This window comes from Mauremys reevesii, linkage group 9, assembly GCF_016161935.1.
Source record: "Mauremys reevesii isolate NIE-2019 linkage group 9, ASM1616193v1, whole genome shotgun sequence".
NCBI classification, from domain to species: domain Eukaryota; kingdom Metazoa; phylum Chordata; order Testudines; family Geoemydidae; genus Mauremys; species Mauremys reevesii.
The window spans coordinates 65,989,695-66,008,652 of NC_052631.1; the positions used below are offsets into that span (position 1 = coordinate 65,989,695).

General features: G+C 49.2%; 1 protein-coding gene across 3 annotated transcripts; it reads right to left on the bottom strand.

The window, feature by feature from the left end:
- Positions 1-522: 522 nt before the first annotated feature.
- Positions 523-18,950, bottom strand: CSTF2 (cleavage stimulation factor subunit 2). 3 transcript variants are annotated; one of them, XM_039489415.1, is made up of 15 exons: positions 18,813-18,950; positions 15,196-15,274; positions 14,745-14,914; positions 13,887-14,023; positions 13,072-13,191; positions 12,777-12,932; positions 12,428-12,551; positions 12,046-12,108; positions 10,481-10,540; positions 9,607-9,748; positions 9,066-9,220; positions 8,352-8,704; positions 2,837-2,992; positions 2,278-2,403; positions 523-746 (listed from the first exon to the last, which is right to left on the bottom strand). In XM_039489415.1, the coding sequence occupies exons 1-14, from the start codon at positions 18,868-18,870 to the stop codon at positions 2,281-2,283; spliced, it is 1,896 nt and encodes a 631-aa protein (XP_039345349.1). In that variant the 5' UTR covers positions 18,871-18,950; the 3' UTR covers positions 523-746; positions 2,278-2,280. The 3 variants fall into 3 exon arrangements, with proteins under 3 accessions (XP_039345349.1, XP_039345351.1, XP_039345352.1); XM_039489417.1 differs by having other exon boundaries at positions 523-751; XM_039489418.1 differs by lacking the exon at positions 10,481-10,540.
- Between the last annotated feature and the right edge of the window lie 8 nt (positions 18,951-18,958).

Here is an 18,958-nt window from a genome sequence, read left to right on the forward strand (position 1 = left end):
ACAGACCTGGCTCTTTGTCCCACCACAGTGGTCAGGCTGGCCTAACTGTCCCTTGTCATACTCCCCAGATAACAATTTCAGTGCACCAGCCTTCTCCAGACACGCCAGTTTACTGAGTATCTTCTGCCAGAGACTGCAAGTAATAACGGCAGCATCTCACTTGTTCAGCAAATAGCAACAAGCTTCCTCTAGGGACCATCTCTTTCTCCCACCATCCCCTTTAGGAAGAGGCATGTTGAGCACAGATCAGCCTGTAAGAAACCTTCTGTGTGGTTAAGGGAACAAGGCTGGGAAACATGGAGGTCGGTGTTTGCAGGAACAAAGTGACTAATGATCAATCCTGGAGCCAGGACATGCTGCACCAGATGACGAATTCCCTGACTATACTGGAGAGCGGCCATCATTCCTGGCCAGGTGAAGGGCTCACACAAGTGACTCAGAGGCCTTTGCCATCTCTAGTGCTTCTGAGTCAGGCACCAAAAGAGGCGCCCATTGGATGCAGTATCAGGTAAAGTCCTGAACTGTACTCAAATCCTCCTCCAAGTTTATTTCAAATACTGTAAAACACACACACAAAACACAGAATGAAAAGTACGGGGGTTATGCTGGGTGGGAAGAAGGGGGAACCCTTCCCCTGATGGCTGCACGAGGTCAGACGGTGATGAAGTGAGGCTGCTGCCTTGGGTGCCTCCTCCATCCCACAGGTCTGGATCTTCAGGGTTGCTGCCAGGGTCACCAAGGGTCTTCTAAACTATGCAAAAATAAGAGGGATACTTGAGGGGAGTGCATAAGGCCTGGTGCTCACGCCATTCTGGATTCCCAGGAGAAATAATTGAGTGTGTCCTTACAGGCCCTGGCCCAGCCCATGGGAATTTCCCACAGCACAAAGGGCAGCTCCTCAGGGAGCAACCCTCCTACATTTCCACAGCCTTGTGAAAGGAGATACCCCTCCTTTAAAGAGATTTAGCACAGTGGCTGCAGAGGCAGGGTTTTGCTGGGCACCACTAGCCACTGTTGCTGCTCTCTCCAGGACAGCTGAATACAGTCCAGCAATGCACACACGTATCCCACTGCCCGGTCTAGCCCCTCACCCTTCCATATGATGTGCAACACAGGAGCATGCTGCCCACGGCCTCCCACCCAACAGCTGCAGGAGCACTTTGAGGCTCCCCTTCCGCCACAAGCAGGGAGTGAAGCCCATACACTTTCCCGGGCAGGATTAACTGAGGCCCATCCCCTAGAGCTGTAAAGGCCAAACCGAGGCTGGTCTGTCTGGGGAGGCCCAAAGAACCTCGGGGAGAGTGAAAGAGCAGGGGGCTATCTGAGAGTCAGCATATCCAGTATGTCAGCAGCAGCTTCACCTGCTACCAGCCTTCACTGGGTGACACTGGGGGTGGTGGTAACTAGCACCCTGCTTTACAGAGGGGATACTAAGGGACAGAGCGTGATGTGACTGGCCCCAGATCACACAGTGAATCAGAGGCAGAGCGAGGCCATGCCCCATCTCTCGCTTACAGGAGTATGCGTGTTTATTGTGGAAGCTGTAAGGTGAGGGCTGGGTTAGCTACAGTGCCACAAGGCTGGCCACACTGGAACAGACCAGCCCTAACCCAGTACCTGTCTGACACAGAAATCACTGGAGATGCACCAGAGAGAGAAGTGACCCTCCCTACACCACACATAACTAGGCAACCCTATAAGCTCTTAACCTTTCCAGGCTACTGTACTCCTGGCAGGAGTCTGATTTGTTGTGCATACCCCAAGTTTCACCTCATTTAAAAACTATTTGCTTACAAAATTAGACATTAAAATACAAGTGTCACAGCACACTAGTACTGAAAAATTGCTGACTTTCTCATTTTTACCATATAATTACGGATCAATTGGAATATAAATATTGTACTTACATTTCAGTGTGCAGTACAATGTAAACAAGTCATTGAGTGAAATTTTAGTCTGTACTGACTTCACTAGTGCTTTTTATGTAGCCTGTTGTAAAACTAGGCAAATACCTAGATGAGTTGATGTACCCCCTGGAAGACCTCTGGGTACCCCCGTTGAGAACCACTGCTACAACGCATGGGAGAATGTGTGGCACCTAACCAGGGCAGGCCATAGGGCATCAAATTCAGTGGCAGGGTTAGGGGGTCTTCTCCATTTTACACTGCCCTCCAAACTTCCTTCACCCCCTTAGTTCATACAAGCTGTCCCATCACCTTTCTGGCTACAGCCTCGCCCCTCCCTCGCTGCAGTAATGCGGCCTCCACCCCATCTCACCTGTCATGGAGCCCCAGTGGATTTCTGGATCTGCTCCTTTAGGATAAGGATGCTTTGCCTTTGCTCTGGGGGCAACATGGCGATCTGGTCCGCAGTCAGCTGGAGAACCTGCATGATTAGGGCAGCCTGTGGAGAGAGAGGGGAGGATCTGCAATACCATGTGCAAGAGCAATTTCCCAAGAGGAAGGGGGCAGCAAAGGGTTACAGAAAAGCCAGTAAAGAGGAAGTTATCCAGAGACCAGGCTGCTGGAAGGAGGGAAGAAGGAAGGCAAAGAGCAGGAGCAGTATAAACTCTCATCAACTGAAAGGACCTGGCTCACTGGCCATGCCCAAAGGAAAAGTGTCAAACCAGCCATCTTGCTGCTGCTTATGAACATTCTCCTGGAAAGCTGCAGGAGCATTAACTCCTCAGGCTGAGTTGGCCCCAGCACAGAAACTACAAGACACTGGAGACTCTTGCTGTGCCAGAGAGAAGGAGCGCTGAGTTCATTGCCATGGCAATGGGGTATCCAGCCTCCATCCCCTCCCTCTGAGCCTGAGTTGCCCTTTGTTTACTCACCTTCTCATGATCTTGGGGGGTGACCTGGTTCTGCCCAGGGCTAAAGCCTCCTGGCTGGCCAGCTCCTTGTACCACCGCCCCTGGCATGGCTCCTGTTTGTATGCCTGCCCCTGGCATACCACCTCCTTGTATGCCTGCCCCTGGCATGTTGGGAACCTGTGGGCACAAAGAGATGGGATGAGCTGGGCCCCTCTGTTCTTGTAGAACTGTGAATAGTCTGGATTCAGTCATGGAAAGCACAATGCATGCATTAGAACGTAAAGCAGATAAGTCCCTGGCACCATGAAAGATTGATACCTATATGCCCAGATGGGGGCTGAAAGTGGAGTGCCACCAGAAACAAGGAAATAGCCCCCCCCAAGTTCAAGAGACTGTAGTCCATGTAACCCTGGCAATAACAGCAGAAGGTTGGAGGAAGGGCTGCCTTGTGGCTAAGACGCTGGATTGGACTAAGGATGGTTGGGTTCAGTTCCAAGCTCTGTCACCAACACCCTTGTGATCTTAGGCAAGTCACTTAGGGCCAGACTTGAATGTAAGAATGGCCATACTGGGTCAGACCAAAGGTCCATCTAGCCCAATATTCTGTCTTCTGACAGTGGCCAATGCCAGGTGCCCCAGAGGGAATGAACAGAACAGGTAATCATCAAGTGATCCATCCCGTCGCCCATTCCTAGCTTTTGACAAACAGAGGCTAGTGACACTATCCCTGTCCATCCTGGCTAATAACCATTGAAGGACCTATCCTCCATGAACTTATCTAGCTCTTTTTTGAACCCTGTTATAGTCTTGGCCTTCACAACATCCTTTGGCAAAGAGTTCCACAGGTTGACTTTGCCTTGTGTGAAAAAATACTTCCTTGTGTTTGTTTTAAACCTGCCTATTAATTTCATTTGGTGACCCCAGTTCTTGTGTTATGAGGAGTAAATAACACTTCCTTAGTTACTTTCTCCACACCAGTCATGATTTGTAGACCTCTGTCATATCCCCCCTTAGTTGTCTCTTTTCCTAGCTGAAAAGTCCCAGTCTTATTAATCTCTCCTCATATGGCAGCCGTTCCATGCCCCTAATCATTTTTGTTGCCCTTTTCTGAACATTTTCCAATTCCAATATATCTTTTTTGAGATGGGGTGACCACATCTGCACGCAGTATTCAAGATGTGGGAGTATCATGCATTTATAAAGAGGCAATATGATATCTTCTGTCTTCTTATCTATCCCTTTCTTAATGACTCCCAACATTCTGTTTGCTTTTTTGACTGCTGCTGCACATTGAGTGGATGTTTTCAGAGAACTATCCATGACTCTAAGATCTCTTTCTTGAGTGGTAAGAGCTAATTTAGACCCCATCATTTTATATGTATAGTTGGGATTACTTTGCATTTATCAACATTACATTTTATTTCCTATTTTGTTGCCCAGTCACTCAGTTTTGAGAGATCCTTTTGTAGCTCTTCACAGTCTGCATAAGAATTAACTATCTTGAATAGTTTTGTATCATCTGCAAATTTTGCCACCTCACTGTTTACCCCTTTTCCCAGATCATTTATGAAGAAGTTGAATAATACTGTTCCCAGTACAGACCCCTGGGGGACACCACTATTTACCTCTCTCCATTCTGAAAACTGACCATATATTCCAACCCTTTGTTTCCTATCTTTTAACCAGTTACCAACCCAGAAGAGGACCTTCCCTCTTATCCCATGACAGCTTACTTTTGCTTAAAAGCCTTTGGTGAGGGACTTGTCAAAGGCTTTCTGAAAATCTAAGTACACTATATCTACTGGATCCCCCTTGTCCACATGCTTGTTGGTCCCCTCAAAGAATTCTAGTAAATTGGTGAGGCATGATTTCCCTTTACAAAAACCATGTTGACTCTTCCCCATTATGTTCATCTATATGTCTGACAATTTTGTTCTTTACTATAGTTTCAACCAGTTGCCTGGTACAGAAGTCAAGCTTACTGGCCTGTAATTACCGGGGTCACCTCTGGAGCCCTTTTTAAAAATTGGTGTCACATTAGCTATCCTACAGTCAATTGGTACAGAAGCTGATTTAAATGATAAGTTACAACTATGGTTAGTAGTTTTGCAATTTCACATTTGAGTTCCTTCAGACCTCTGGGGTGACTATCATCTGGTCCTGGTGACTTATTACTGTTTAGTTTATCAATTTGTTCCGAAACCTCCTCAAAAGACACCTCAATCTGGGACAGTTCCTCAGACTCGTCACCTAAAAAGAATGGCTCAGGTTTGGGAATCTCCCTCACTTCCTCAGCCTTGAAAATCTAAGCAAAAAATTAATTTTGTTTCTCCGCAATGGCCTTATCATCCTTGAGTGCTCCTTTAGCATCTCAATTGTCCAGTGGCCCCACTGGTTGTTAAGCTCCTGCTTCTGATGTACTTAAAAAATGTTTTGCTATTACTTTTTGAGGTTTTGGCTAGCTGTTCTGCAAATTCTTTTTTGGACTTCTTAATTATATTTTTACACTTCATTTGCCAGAATTTATGCTCCTTTCTATTCTCCTCACCAGGATTTAACTTCCACTTTTTAAATGATGCCTTTTTGCCTCTCACTGCCTCTTTTACTTTGCTGTTTAGCCACGGTGGCATTTTTTGGGTTCTCTGTTTTTTACTTTAGGGTACACATTTAAGTTGAGCCTCTATCATGGGGTCTGTAAAAAGTTTCCATGCAGTTTGCAGGGATTTCTGAAATGAAGTGCTACAGTGTTGGGCTGCTGTGATGTTTTCCCCACCACAGGGATGTTAAATTTAATTATATTATGGTCACTGTTACCAAATGGTCCAGCTATATTCACCTCTTGGATCAGATCCTGTGCTCCACTTAGGACTAAATCAATAATTGCCTCTCCTCTTGTGGGTTCCAAGAGTAGCTGCTCCAAGAAGCAGTCACTTAAACTGTCAGGAAACATTATCTCTGCATCCCATCCTGAGGTGACATGTACCCAGTCAATATGGGGATAGTTGAAATCCCCCACATTGTTATTACTGAGTTTTTTATTTTTATAGCCTCTCTAATCTCCCTGAGCATTTCCAGTCACTATCACCATCCTGGTCAGGTGGTTGGTAATATATCCCTACTGCTATATTCTCATGATTAGAGCATGGAATTACTATTGTGGAAGTGGAGAAAGGGATAAAGGGAATTTGAACATGGAGATCTTAGTTGGTCTCTAGGAACAGAGCAAGAGTCAGGCTAACAAAGTCAGGCAGACACTGACTCTAATAACACGAGACTTGAAGGCAGGGTCTAGGCGAGTAGAAAGCGAGAAAGTGAATGGGAACAGACAGTAAGAGACTGTTTTGACCTTGTCTTAGATAAGAATGGAATGTAGACGGTAGCAGAAATTAATGAGAAAAGTGAGATATCAGGAAGAAATATGTATAACAAAATGCAGCTGTTGCTCATTATTATATGTAACAAAAAGGTATAAAAGCTTGCTCTAATTGTTTATGTATCAGAGACCTGCCTGGACAGGGTGAATCCCTGCCAGTGTGATCTCTCTCCTCTTTGCAATTGCTTGAGAATAAAGACTCTCTCTGACTTGCTGTACCCAACCCAAGCATGAAGGCCTGTTTTCTTCCACAATTTGGTGCTGTGACTCAGGGGCGGGGAAAAAATTGTGGAAGAAAACAGGTCTCCATGCTTGGGTCGGGTACAGCAATCCACAGCACTATCCATTGGGATTCTATGGTACAGTTTAGTTCATTTAAGATTTTTACTCCATTTGATTCTACGCTTTCTTTCACATATAGTGCCACTCCCCCATCAGCACGAGCTATTCCAGGGGTGGACAAACTACGGTCCGTGGGCTGGATCCAGCCCCTCAGGGCTTTGGATCCCGCCCGTGGGATTGCCACCCCCATGGCGCTGCAGGCCCCGCATCGATCCCAAAAGCAGACGACATCACATTCCTGCAGCCCCTGGGAAAGAAGGGGCAGACGGCTCTGTGCACTGCCCTTGCCTGTGGGTACCTCCCCCGAAGCTCCCGTTGGCTGGGAATGGGGAACCGCAGCCAATAGGAGCTTCGGGGCAGGTACCCACAGACAAAGGCAGCACGTGGAGCCCTCTGCTCCCCCTTCCCCAGGGGCTGTAGGGACATGGTGATGGCCACTTCCTGGAGCGGTGCAAGGCCAGGGCTGGAGCCAGGGCAGGCAGGGAGCCTGCCCTGGCCCCGCTGCGCGCCACTGCCACCCCGGAGCCGCTCCAGGTAAGTGGCACCGGGCAGGAGCCCCCACCCCGAACCCCTCCTGCACCCCACATCCTAACCCCCTGCCACACCCCATCCCCCTGCTGCACCCTGCACTCCCTCTTGCACTCCAACCCCCTTCCGTGAGCCCCCTTATACACCCCACATCCCTCCTCTGCTCCAGCCCGTTGCCCTGAGCCCTTTCCTGCACACCGCACCTCCTCCCATACCCTGCACTCCCTCCCACACCCCAATCCCCTGTCCCAGCCCTACATTCATGGCCCTGCATGCAATTTTCCCACCCTGATGTGGCCCTCGGGCCAAAAAGTTTGCCCACCCCTGACCTATTCTGTCCTTCCAATATATTTTGTACCCTGGTATTACTGTGTCCCATTGATTATCGTCATTCCAAGTTTCCGTGATGCCTATAATATCAATATCCTCATTTAATATGAGGCACTCTAGTTCCCCCATATTATTATTATTACTTCTATCATTTGTATATAAGCACTTTAAAAACTTGTCACTTTTTAGCTTTCTAACTTGTACAGGTCTTTAGGCACCTAACTCCCACTGAAATCAACAGGACCTAAACACCTCTAAAAAACTGGCCGTTAGTATCCCTGTGCCTCAATTCTCTTCATGGAATGGGACTGCATTCCTCTACCTCACAGCAGGGATTTGAGGAGAAATCTGTCAACAAGTGTGAGGTACTCGCTATTGCCTGAGGAGTGCAGGCGGGCTGGCCTGCTCCCCAGAGGTGCTGCTCCTCACAGAAATGCCCTGGCTCAGTACCTGGCTCCCTCAAGCTAGCAGAGCAGGAAGCATGGCAGGAGCAGAGCAAGAAGGGCAAAAGGGAAAACATGCCTCCTCCCAGTGGACCGTGGTTAGGCCTGGCAGAGGAGAGGGCAAGTCACAGGAAGAGGCCGAGGGGCAAAGGTGGCCTGGGGGTCCCTACGCTTTTTCTAAACCTCACTTATATGTATTGCGAGTTCCACACATGAGGGGTCAGGAGAACGATGCAGGTTGGCACATGTGTTATAGCTCGGACAAGAGCCAGCAGCCCCAGGTCCCTGCAGCCCACATGTTAATACCCTGGTGCTAGCTAGCAGGGGATGCCATGACCTAGGATTCTTTGAGAGGAGGAATGCTATCAGTTCCCTGGGGTTTGCTGGTAGGCCTGGTTAGCCGGTTAGCATTACAAGTGGGATGCAGGCTGTTAAAGAATTGACATTACCTAGAAACCTGCCACTAAGTGCTTGCTGTTATCTATCAGATTAAGACTAAAACAGAAGATGCTCTGTGTACCTGTCTAGGTCCCTGAGGGCCACTTGCTCCCAAGTTAAGTGGCCCAGGTCCTTGAATTCCACCAGGCATTGGGCCTCTTGGGTTGGGGCCAGGACCCCTGGGCTCCATTCCTCTGGCATCCATGCCTCTGGGCTCCATCCCTCTGGGCTCCATCCCTCTTGGCTCCATCCCTCTGGGCTCCATCCCTCTGGGCTCCATGCCCCTGGGCTCCATCCCTCTGGGCTCCATGCCCCTGGGCTCCATCCCTCTCGGTTCCATGCCCCTGGGCTCCATCCCTCTCGGTTCCATGCCCCTGGGCTCCATCCCTCTGGGCTCCATCCCTCTGGGCTCCATGCCCCTGGGATCTCTTCCACCTGCAGAAAAAAAACATACCATAAGCAAACCACTGGAAGGGAATTCTGTGTGGGAGAACGTTGGGGACACAGACACACTTTTGAAAATTAAGCCTCTTTTGGTTTAATGACTGGCAGAAAACCAAGACGGGTCAGGGACGGTGTGTGAACGGCACTTGCTTTTGGAAAATGACAAATTTGAACTTCTCCTCCTCTTGCTCTGTGTAACTACACCTCCCCCTCCCCACAATGCCTCCCTCCAACCCTGTGTAACTTTCTCTGCATCTCACTTCACTGCTGAAACGTCCCACCTTCCCATTTTCCTCACATCCCTGGGTCCTCTCTTGGTCATTTCATGTTTCATTTACAGCCACTCTCTCACCTCGAGCATCCATCAAAGGCCCTCTAGGTTCTCCCATCAGTGGCCTGGGTTCTCCCATTGGTCCTCCCCTCATTTCATGTGGGGGTGGGCCACGATTGTCATGGCCGGGCATATGGTGCATGGGTGGACCCTGGTGGGGTGGCCCAAGGTAACCTCTGTAGAGAGAGAGAAGGAAAACAGAGCAGAAGGAGAAAGGTGAGTGTGAGAATCGGACACAAGCTTGGCACCGAGCAGGTACAGTATTTTGACCAAAGCACAAAGCCGGCTGCACAGAAAGTGGGTGAGTTTGGCATATAGGGATGGATGCTAATGTTTCCACCTTGCCTGGTCAGTCTGAGTGGCCACAAACACCATCCTCCCTTCCTGCTGCACAGCTATGTGTACCTGGATCGCCAGCAAACATCACTCTGAGCAGCCAGCATGGGACCCAGCAGTTCACCCGGCAGGCAGTGCCACTTAACCAACACTCTGACCACAAGAAGCAGGGATTCAGAGCCTCAAAGGCTCAGATTGGTACTGATTCAGCCTCTGGCCCACTCACCTGGGCTCCACTTCTCCAGTGACTGAAAGCAGGGTCCCTCCACGTGGGTCATTTGGGGCATCTCCCAGAAGGCCCCGGGGTGGTGGGCCGCTAGCAGGTAATGGTCCACGCTGCATAGGGGCCCTTGGGTCCGGCATGGGCACTGCCAGGGAGGCAAGCAAGGGAAATTACTGAGGTCAAGCATTGGCAAGAACAATCACACCAAAGTCCTCCTGTGAGACAGCACCACTCCTGTTGCCCCTGGCAGTGAGATGCAACCGAATCCCATCCCCAGTGCTCCCTGTAGCTTACAGACACACACTGGCTTTGGACAGAGGCAACACTGCTGTCCATGATGTGGCTGGAAGTGATGCACAGCAAACAGGAAGGAAATCTTCCCACAGACAACACTGCAGCTCACAGAAGCGGGTGCCCTCGGTGCTAAGTTCAGACCTTCCTGTCCCCCACAGCGACTGCCGTGGCTTGTTGACAAAAGTCGAGAACCAAGATCACAATAACTACCAACAAGTCTGGTCACACCCAGTGTGAGTCACAAGGTCAGCTGTGAGCCTAGACAGTCCAGATCAAATCCAGTCACTCCACATCCATGAGGTCCAAAAGCCGAGCATGAGACTGGATGGCCTCCTCTCTCTCGTCTGTTTCCGCATGTACTGGGTTAATCTCCTACCCCTCTATGCAGAACCCTAGGCTAGTCTCTCCTCCTAGATCGGGGGCAGCTCTGCCTTTGACGAGTGCTCACTTCCACACTGGGCAGACTACACAGAGCGGTCCCACAGCCCCAAGCGAAGAGAACCCTAGTGCTGAACTCCAGGCTTTTTCCATGCATTCCACACTAAGCCCCGTGAAAAAGGGAGCTGGCAGCTGTCATGGATACCTTGAACTCGCTCAATAGATGCAGGCCTGGCAGGTCCCACGGGCGAGAGCTGCAGGTTTCCTGGGTGAGCAGCAGGAAAAGAGGGAAAAGAGCAGACACATAAATAGCGCACGTGCACACACATACACGCGCACAGACTCACGGACAGGTCTGCCTACACCACAGACCCACTAGTGCTGCACAGACTCTTTTCCCTCCGCGGAGTGAGCTCATAGATTCATAGACCTACGGTCAGAAGGGACCATTATGGTCATCTAGTCTGACCTCCTGCACAATGCAGGCAACAGAATCTCACCCACCCACTCCTGTAACAAACCCCTAACCTATAAGGCAGGCTCCCACAAATCAGACTGCATATTTTAAAGAGATGCTGCCAATCTTGCAGGCCTGGCTTTGTCAGATCTTCCCAATAATGCCACTGGACGGAGACCACTGAATGCCAGTCCTGTGAGGAGGATGTTTCTTCTACATGGCTTGAAAAGCCCACTCACCTAGGCACTATTTTCTCTGGTCACTGTGGCAGAGGGGACAGGGACCTAAACCATCAATTTCTGTTGCATTTTTACTTGCTTTAAAATATATTAAATGTGTAGCCCTTACAGTTTCAGAATAACATTCTGTAAGTGGGAGGCAGCATGAGGTGGTCAGGCTGTGCCTGAGTGCGCAGGAGACAGCTCCACTGCCTCTGCTCAGAGCTTCCTCAAGCAGACACAGAAATTAACAAAAGTCTGGGTCAGTTTCATCACTGCTATTCAAAGCCCTGCAAACAGCAGGGAAGCTGCTAAGAATTATTTCATGTGGTTGCTTCTTGGCAATGCTCTGGCAGCAGTGGGGAGGCACTGGGGCTGTTCATGGGGGTGAAGGACCCAAAGGTGAAATCACAACAAGCCTCTCTCAGATTCCGCTGCTTTTAAGGTATGTAAAAATATGGGATCCCAAAAGGAATTTACCATGTTCTGCTAGAAGGCTGAGGGAGGATATTCACTCCCCCCATGTCCCACAATATGAAAGAACAGGGATCCCTTTGTTGTGATAAACTGGACAATGAAATGTCCCCACTTTAACTGTCTAATTGTATTAAATCCCATTCCAAGACACTGGTGTACAGCCTTCCACATAGGGAGGGAGGACTAAGCAAAACATCTCCATAGAAACACACTCTGCTTTGATCATCACTCCACACACATCACTATTCTGTGCAAAAGAAAAGCTACTGCTCCCTCTCCTGGACAAGCAAAAGAAAGCACAGGAGACTCAACAGTAGCAAATAGCAGGCAACAGGTTGGCTCGCCCACACCTGGACATGCAAAGTACCAGAAAGTGAGTTACTGGAGAAGGCATCGCTCTCTCTGCTCACTATACACACACTCAGACAGAAGGACAGGTGCACACAGACTCACAGACAGGCTGGGAAAACTTTTACACATTCAGTTAGCTCGGGGGGGATTCTGCTCTGTCAACAACTCTGCTGGCACGTGGCCTTGAACGTCTCAACGTCCTGGCCTGGAAGTAGGGATCCCTATGACACACTGCATCAAACATGGATTAACTGACATCTGGTTTACCTTGTCCACGTTCCAAGGGCACTGGTCCACCTCCTGGCATCCCGACCTGAGGCTGCATTCCACCTCGGAGGGAAGAGCAGAGAACTCACAACCCCTCTCTCTGGTTCTCTCTCCCCACAGCCCTCACTATTCTGCTCCTATAAAGATGCCCCACCCTGCCACTGACCGACATTTTTCCAACTGGCCTAACAGGCCGTAGAGACAGAGTGACCCCCTCCAGTTGGATGACCCAAGAGTTACTCCCTAGGCTTCAAATCTTCCACATGTGCAACTGTCTCTCTTAAAAGCCTGCAATGCCCCCGCACTCATGGGGCATGTTGTCCCTGCAGAAGCTTTGAGCAACTTTTACAGTTTGCAGTTCAGACATGCTCACGAAGCTCACCTCCAGGAGCCAAGGGGCCAGGGCCTGGGCCGGCTACGGAGGCTGGCATCTGTCCTGGGGCTGGCACTCCACCTTGCATAGGAGGCTGCATCAGAGGAGGAGCTCCATTTACATGCATGCCACCCTGTAGAGGGAAGAAATCACATTGAGAGCCCCTTCTTACCAACAGCCATGAGCATGACCCACTGCGCCAGGGTTGCAGGTGGAGAACTCCTCCTTACCAACACACACAACGCTCCCCCACACACCAGGGTTTCACACTGAGAAGCCTTCTCAACAACACACACATGGAGACTTCACACCCTTAACCTCCATCTCAATAATGTGGGTTGAACAAACAGATTCTTACTATGGGCTGTGGCTGGGATGACGGGGGATTCTGCTGGTTCATCTGTACATTAGGACCTGGACCAGGCCCGGGTCCAGGCCCAGGCCCGGGCCCTGGAACTGGCTGTGGGTTGCCTGGAATCAGAGGTGGAACACTGGTCTGACGATGCAGAATTTTCTAAGGGCAGAAGATGGAGGAGAAAGAAGTTGTGCATGGCACCAACTAGACATGGCCATTCCTGGAATCCACCCACAGCCCCATCTCTCCAGACAAGTGTCCCCGTCGATCCCAGACTGAGGGGCGGGCTCATACATACCAGAGCGATCTCTGGATCGACGATCCTCATCACCACTTGGGCCTGGAGCAGGGCATATGCCAGCTGAGGGTTCTGGAGCAGCATGTTCCGTGCCTCCTGAGGGCTGTTCTGCACACACAACTAAAGAGCAACACACAGATCAGAGCTCTCAATGGGCCTCGCTGCTGCTGCTGTGCAGGATTAAGCCCTTCGCTGATAACTGCTGCTGCAACCCATGGGGGCAGCGATGTTCCTGGAAATGCAGGAATGGCACTATCTCAAAGGGCAGGAGCGTTTTGCTTCATTTGTCTGGTACGTTACACGGTGCTGGCATGGTTAACAAAACAACCAATATTGTACCTGAGAGACTCATGCTGTGGACTGTCTGAAACACAAGGACAGTTAATAATGAAATCACACAGCTCAGGCTGCTCAAAAAAATGTGCCTGATCCGCATCCTATTGTCCATGATCATCTCCTCTTCTCCAATGTCCACAGTATTAGCCAAACCAAAGAGTGCTAACAGGGAAGTAGGACACTAGACAGCCCAGCTCTCCACAACAGCAAGTCCAGCTGTTAGACCAGCTCACATCCTCATCCAACCTGCTTATATTCCTCATGGCAGCACTCCAGATACTGACTGACCCTCTGGACCATTCTACCCTGCATCAGCAGTGGCACATGAGAGGCATTAACAGGAATGACAATGTCACAGAGTTGTGAGTGAGGAACTGTTGCTGCCTGGTTTTTCGTGTGATGGGGGTGGGGTTATTCTGCACTGTAAGACCCCGGTTGCAAGTTTGTGACTTGGTTCCAGCTACTTCGCTCCCACTCACCTTCATCTGCTTCATCAGCTCAAACATCTGCTCAGGTGGCAGGCTGGCAACTGCCCTGCTGATAGACTCGGGGGCATCTTCAGGATTTATAGGGTCTCCATATGGTGACTCTATGATAGGGGCACCTGTACCCAAGCCTGGCAGGGATAGAGAGGAGAAGACAAAGAGGAAAGGTTAAACACACAAGTGTCCTGGAAACCCTAAGCTGCTGGTCTCAGTGTCATTTCACATCACAGGAATCACCAGCACAATTGCTGGTGCTTTCTCACACTGACCCCTTCAGCTGAAAGGCCAATAACTCAAGGATGATGTACTCACAGCTGCATCTTCACAAGCAGGAGGGAGGGAAATGTACTTTTGAAACACAGATTCAAGAGCACCATTCTGCTGTTGGAGAGTATATGGGTCACTGACTAAAAGTCTGGGCTCCGAACATGCCTGGAATTCCTACTAAGTCAATTAGAAGTTGAGGGCTGCGCCATGGTTCACTAGAAAGATTGTTTCACACAGATCTGCAATACAGTTTCCTACATGATTTAGGACCCTGGATGTCACAATAATGTGGCTATTCTTCATACACCTCTTTGTCAAATGTGGAGCTTCACTAATCACAAAAAGCAGATATGGGTAGGGTTTGTCTGGTTCCGGAAATTATAATCCTCCCAAAAACTTCTACTTGCTATCTTATCTGCAGCACATCAGCTATCGGTGAGCTTTTCATTGTCAACCTCATCCCGATTTGGGTGGGGGTCTAGATTTTGTGCCTTGGCTAGTAGATTTTTGTTACAGATTTGTAAGGCTGGTTTAGGCCAAACATTATGTTAGCATTAACCCCCTCAACCCAAAGTTCAGACTCACTCTTCAGTTCCTCCTTGTTCTTCTCGCTGGCTGCATTGTCCACACGCAACGCCCTCCCGCTGAACTCACGCCCATTCAGGTTCCGCATGGCGCTGAGCGCTGTCTCCTGGTCTTGGTACTCACAAAAGCCATATCCCTTTGGTTTGCCTGTCTCTCTGTCATACACCAACCTGGATGGCAGAGCCGAAAGAATCATAGGCATTAGATGCAGTACGGCACACAGGGAGAGCATTACACAATACCACAGCATTTTCCCGCCTGGTAACGCCATCTCCATACCCTCTGTTCAGTCCCCAACAGGATGAAGGACTACCTCATTCAAAGCTTGTGTCTGCCAAGTATGCCTGAGACCCACCTGCTTGTGGCTGGAGTGCTGATGAGTGCAGAATTGGCTACAGCTGAGATCACCTGTCTGTCTATGGGAGATGTCAAAAAGAGAAACAGTTCTCACCTGAAACTGACGACAGGTCCGACCTCTGAGAAAATGTCCTTTAGCTGCTCCTCTGTGGCTTCATATGGGATATTCCCCACTATGGCAGAGGGGAGCAACATATCAGTACAGACATCGAGTATCAGGAAAACACACAGGCATGAACATCTCTCCATGAGAAGACATGAAAGAACAGAAATGAACCCAGGGATGGCAAAGCCCAGGGATGGCTGTGTGAACACACACACACAGACAGGTTTCTGGCAATCTGCTGCAGGACTGCAGACTTTTGTGTATCTACACCATTGCTCCTGATGCACATGTTGGTCCAGTGTCCCATTGCTAGTACAGAATTCAGGCTGGGGCACATTTTAGGACTCTGGTAATGTGCCTCAACCGAGGTACAGGTCAGAAGGGAATTGCAGGAAAGTGGGTAGTTGTTTCTTAAAATAATGGTTCCCTATTATGGGCTGGATACCACTACTTATGTTTCAGGATTTTGTAGACTATTCCACCAGGCTCTTCCCTTCCCCCAAGCTTAATGAGCCGTCTATGGTCTCCAGAATGCCAAAGCTGCCTGCTTCCCTTTCAGTTGTGCTGCCCAACCCACTATGGAGCGTAGAGTGCTCACAAGAGTAGGATTAGGAGCAGCCCAAGAGCTCCATGAGAGTTCAAAGTGTACATAATCCAATGGGAGATAGCAGGCATTGACTAGTACTACTGAAGTCCAAACAGGAAGAGTTGCCTGAAAAGGTTAGGAATCACCATCAGAGAAGATCTGACCTTATTTGTCAGATGAGCGGGTCATACACCGGGCCAGTGAATCACAAAACAGTGGAGCAATACTGCTGCAAGTTCCTTCTTTCTCCCCATTTTTACTACCATGCTGGTATCAATCAGTGCAGGACACAGGTATGTACAATACAGGGACTACAGTGAGCCTGGGACATCTTCCTAACCCAGGGGTCGGCAACCTTTCAGAAGTGCTGTGCCGAGTCTTCATTTATTCTCTCTAATTTAAGGTTTTGCATGCCAGCAATACATTTTAATGTTTTTAGAAGGTCTCTTTCTAGAAGTCTATAATATATAACTAAGCTATTGTTGTATGTAAAGTTAATAAAGTTTCAAAATGTTTAAGAAGCTTCATTTAAAATTAAATTAAAATGCAGAGGCCCCCAGACCGGTGTCTAGGACCTGGGCAGTGTGAGTGCCACTGAAAATGAGCTCACGTGCTGCCTTCGGCACCTGTGCCATAGGTTACCTACCCCTGTCCTAACCCTTTATTAGAGGGATGGCAGGTCTCATTTCATGCTTTTTCTGCCATTCTTTTCCTATCTGTTTTAGTGAAAATATTGGTGGAATATTTAGTTTAATCAGGTTTGGTGGTTCCTTAACTCCATTTCCACTTGCCTGAAGAGTATGAAGGGCCCACGCTGAGGAAGGTAAAGGGGACAGTGCTATGATTTTCCACAGCACATCAAAGTGTCTCTGCATTCAGGGTCCAATCCAAAATCTACTGATGTCTATGGACTTTAGCCCAGGCCCTTAATCAGTGCAGAATAGTCAAAAACTGTGTGTATACTTTTTAACTCCACTCATCACATCAACAAACAAAGAACGTGAACACAGAAAAGCTCTGAGGAGGATGACATGGCAGAGGCTTGAAGACAGCCTGCATCCCCTGTGAGTAGGAAAATTGGATTTCGGACAGAGGAGCAGATCACTGGTCCATCAGTTCCACTGTCACTGGCCAGTACTTGATGCTTCGGAGGAATGCAGTTCCTAAACCCTGTTACACACCAGGCTGATTGCACACTTCTGCACATCACTTGGAGGGAGGGAAGGGGGAATCTTACAGACAGTTATCCTGTGACCTGAAGTATGTGTTGTGATTACTTCATCTCAGCCTGTATAACAACAAATATCTCTTACAATTATCCAGCCCCTTTTAAAACCCTTCTGCAATGTGACTCCATGACACTCCAGAGCAGCAAATCCCAGAGGTTGACTATGTGCAGCAGAAAGACATTTTCTTAGTTTGTTCCTAGAGTACCTGCTATGACTTTGAGTGACCCATTCTTTTATAATGGAAAAGACAAAGGAGGTACTGCAATTTTCACTAACCCCTTCTAGTCACGTCTAATTCTTCCTTGTCCTGATTAAATAATCATAGCTTTAAAAAGACTTTCCATATGCATAAGCCACTTATACAATACCAATTAATCAACATCTTTGGTCCATACAAACTGGATACACTACACCAAATAAAAACACACCACAATTTGATATAATACCCATTCTGTACCAACCCCACAACAGAGGGATGCTTATGATGCATCTCTGTGCAGGTGACATGCATAAGAACAGAGCTGTCTAGAAAATGGAAATTCCATCCCACAAAAAACTGAAGAGTTTCCAACTTTTTTTCATTCCAATTCAGAACAAAAAGTCAAAATCTTGAAGTTTTTCACAAGAACTGAAATTCCCCCAAAATGGTTTGGGAAACAATGAAACATTCCCACTGCCAAGCTCCCGGCCTAGCAAATGGGCTGGCTTCCCAGCTTCCTTGGATCACTGGCTGCCTGATGTGCCTAACTGGCAGGCTGCTAGGTTGCCTGGCTTTCAGGAAATCCCCAGACAACTTGGGAACTGAGTAAGGCAGCTAGCATTTTTTCTTGGAAAATTTTTACCAGTTGTACACAAGAGGTAGTACAGCAGAAAAGAGCTTTCATATTGAAAGCAAAAATGTTCATATCTATATGTAGTACACCCCATAGACACTTTAGTGTCTGTATGCACTTGCAACACTTTAATCACCAATTGCTCAGGGTAAGTAAAGCATCTCTAGCTTTCTAACTCAGCTTTACAGTAAGGAACAGGTGAGTTTTAGTGCCTGAGCTGGTAGACTTTCATGTCTGTTTTGCAAGGCTGCACTGTGTGCTTAATTTCCCTTTTACTACCTGCCTTAGGTTTTCATGTGATACCCAAGGCAATGGTCTCTTCTGTGCTGCTCCCCCTTACTGCAATAGGCCCCAAGGAAGGCTTTGGGGCAGGAGATCACATTGCTGTGGGTATTATCTCTCTCCAGCCAGTATCTGGTGAGTGACGGATAGCACAAACATAGGTTTGAGAAGTGTTTTATTGAGAACCCATTCTGCTCAGAAAACACGTATTATTTATTTCTGGGGGTCCATTTCTGACACCAGCATTACAACATCACAATGATCACTGCAACAAGCTGCTGTAATGTCACAGAGAAAGAGAGTGTGGGCCTCTGTGGAAGGTTGTGGGGAGGAGGCGGAGAAGGGGATCTCTACACCCAGTAGCGTAGGGGGCTACTCTGTGGGCCTCTGTCGAGGGAAAGCGCTGGGGGGAGTCTCTGTTCCAGAGCAGTGGGTCTAACCGGGGGTGGGAGGCTCCGGGGGGGATTCCGTGCTCTGGGGAGTGGCGAGCCGGGATGGGGGCGGGTCTCGGGCGCAGAGGAGGCGGGAGGGAGCTCCGGGAAGCAGATACAGGGGCAGGGGGGTCCCAGGAGCCGGTAGGGGGTCCCGGGCGCTGCCCCCCCCCGGTGACATAGCTGGGTGAGGGAGTATTGGGGTCTCTGTCCCGGGGGCGGGGGGGTCTCAGCTCCTGCTCACCGAACACGGAGCGCAGCGAGCGATCCACCGCGGGGTCCCGCACCGCCAGCCCCGCCATCCTTCACCCACCGCCGGTGCAGCGCTTCCAGTCTCCCCCCTGCCGGCACCCCCGTGCTCCGGCTAGAAACACGCACGGCCACTTCCGT

Excerpts from the sequence above, each read along its gene's own strand:
- CSTF2 (XM_039489415.1), bottom strand. The coding sequence starts at position 18,870 with ATGGCGGGGCTGGCGGTGCGGGACCCCGCGGTGGATCGCTCGCTGCGC. Across the intron at positions 9,749-10,480 it reads ATCTATTGAGCGAGTTCAAG|TGCCCATGCCGGACCCAAGG; the intron begins GTATCCATGACA and ends CCTCCCTGGCAG. Across the intron at positions 8,705-9,065 it reads GCCTTTGATGGATGCTCGAG|GTGGAAGAGATCCCAGGGGC; the intron begins GTGAGAGAGTGG and ends TTTTTTCTGCAG.